We start from the raw sequence: 2,548 nt of genomic DNA on the forward strand, positions 1-2,548 counted from the left end.
TCATACAAAGCCAGCGATTTTACACTGTACTCCACCATATACATTTGGTTTTATTCTTCAATATATGCACTCCTATCAAAACCAGAAATTCCAACTTTCATCCAGTCTAAAAAAGTGATTTTGAGACACTAAATCTTACATATCTACTAATAATTAATTACTGCTGCACATCTAATGGCAAAGCAAGCAGTCTGCAGGTAATACTCCTAAGATTGTATTAATCCAGATAATAATTAATAATAATAATAATTCGACATTGACTGGTGTTATATTGATCTGTCACGTCCAAAAAAACAGAGTTTATGCACATATTCTAGAGACTAGTGGTTAGCTTTCCATTGTTATTTGTGCAGTTGTTAGGGTACATACTCAGTTCATCTTTACGCCTTTTTACCCCACCCTCTCTTATTAATTATGCTCACCTGTGGCACTCTGAGCACTGTAGTATCCCCCATGGTCTGCTTCAGCGCCACCAGGACACCTCCCAGGAATCCGGCTGCTCCATGGACACGCACAGCAAACAGGAAGTCCAGGTCGAAGGTAGCCACATAGGTGAGGAGGTAGGAGAAGCCTGCTAACAGGCCTGCAGACACGTTAACCACTGCGAAAAAGATCAGGAGCTCCAGAGCACCCCACAAAGGCTCCAGCAGGCGCCCACAGGCCATTACTGTCCCCACATTGGCTGCCACACCCCAGACGTGCTGCTCCACCACTCCATGGGTTACCAGCGTCCACACCCAAAAGTTGGGGGGAAAAAGGTAGCCCGGGGTCACCCCCAATGCGTATGGAGTGTTGACAGCCCATGAAAGCAGGTACAGCAGTACTACTAGAGCACTTATAGCTTTTACTACTACACTGGTGCTGGCAAGGGCAGCCAGGAAGTGCTGTCGTGCCACAGGCAGGTAACGATTCATTGTGGTCAGTTATGAAGAAGGTCCTCTTTGAGCAACTCTGCCCAAAAGAGTTAAAAAAGCAGAACTAGTTGCCTGTTGTTGTAGCAGTTCTTGAATAATGGAGAGAGGTCAATGATGCCAAGCAGAACAGGAGACACCCGTGGGTCCTGACAGCATCAAAATCCACACTCCTCTGTGAGCCTTCATCCGGATAATGTCTGTGAAGTGGGCATAGGCAGCTTTAGTAATCAATACAGTTAGCTTCTACTCTTCCTACAAACGTTTGTTAGCAATTGTATTAAAACTCATTAAGGGAGTTTGAAGCGTTACAGCTCATCTACCCTTCAAAAGGAACAGTACAGTGGAAAACAAGCAAAAACGCTGATTCTTACAGTTTAACAAAGTAACAAACTTCGGGCTTCAGTAGATAACCTTAGCTGGGGCATTTTAATCAAGCTGGCGACCTTCAGTCGGTGTAGACAAAAGTAGGGCAAGCTTACAAATCACCACCAGTTACCAGACAGGTGCTAGGAGCCAAATATGCCAACAATAAGAGAAGCAAAAATAGCCAAGTAGTAATTTCTTAAGAGCAGTCTGGCTGAGCTAGCTTGTAAACACTGATAGCTAAGGCTTGCTAGCTGTCAAACTGAGAGTGTTTCCAAGTACTTTACTTTATGTCCACTGAAGATCAGAAGAGGTTTCGTGTGAGTGTAAAACAGAACAGCTAGGGCCAGTAAAACCTGGTCGATGAAAAAGCCCACCGAGCCCCAGTTCTTAGTCCTCTCGGCCCGGGCTAGCCTGAGGGTTTCCCGTCGCTAGCAACAGGCCCTCAAAACAATATTAAAGACGTTCCCGGACCAGCGTCAGCTCTCATACAGTTCATAGTCTTTCTCATACGACCCTAGCTTCATTGGTTTATTTTAATGTTCTTCTCTCCTTTCAAAGCAGGTTGCCAGACAAAATAATGTTACCTTTCCAGGCACTTCTCCTCCCAGAAAACACCACACAGCGAACTGACCTGCGCTGTCTGCCACCGTCATCAACAATCGGTGAAAAAACGCCGTCGCGTAACTTCCGGACAGCATAGCACTCTGGGATACTGAGTTTTTACACAATCATTTCCGTAAAACGAGTCTGTAAATGATGACTTTCGTTTGCCTACGGTGAAAACTATTTCATTTAGTTTACATTTACTTATATACGCTATTTAATTTGCACTATATTTTAAGTTAAATATTTCACTTTTTTTATCCTGCCTTTATAGTACTTTTACTTTAACCCTTTGAGGTTCACACCAAGAAAATTGCAATTAAAAATAATTTCTTTTGCATTTTTTATTCATTTAGAACAACAGTAACAAAGTTTAGATTTTTTTTTTCAAACAACTCCATAGTTTTTTAAACTTGGGTCTCAACCAAACGATTGAGATTTTCATTCATGGTAAAACTGAATGCAAAAAATATTTTTAAAAGCTTAACAAAACAGTTATAAACTTCTGTAACTTAGCAGCAGAGTAACTGAACAGATACAAGAGAGTTGTAGTGCTACAGGACCAACTGCAACTGCAATTTAGAGGCCTTAGATTTCCTTTATTTCTGGTGATATGCAACAAAGCACTGCTGGTGGGCATTCAGGCACAGAAGCACTTTGCACTT

General features: G+C 42.3%; 1 protein-coding gene across 1 annotated transcript in view; it reads right to left on the bottom strand.

Moving 5' to 3' along the window:
- tmem115 (transmembrane protein 115) overlaps positions 1–1,957 on the bottom strand; it is a 5,848-nt gene extending 3,891 nt beyond the window's left edge. Inside the window, exons 1-2 of the mRNA XM_005730714.1 lie at positions 1,865–1,957; positions 423–1,111 (exon numbers count right to left, since the gene is read on the bottom strand). Of these exons, the coding sequence (XP_005730771.1) occupies positions 423–914 (492 nt within the window). The 5' untranslated portion in view covers positions 915–1,111; positions 1,865–1,957. The remainder of the gene's footprint in view (positions 1–422; positions 1,112–1,864) is intronic.
- Between the last annotated feature and the right edge of the window lie 591 nt (positions 1,958–2,548).

This window comes from Pundamilia nyererei, unplaced genomic scaffold, assembly GCF_000239375.1.
Source record: "Pundamilia nyererei isolate P.nyererei 1_Seehausen unplaced genomic scaffold, PunNye1.0 scaffold00039, whole genome shotgun sequence".
Taxonomy (NCBI): domain Eukaryota; kingdom Metazoa; phylum Chordata; class Actinopteri; order Cichliformes; family Cichlidae; genus Pundamilia; species Pundamilia nyererei.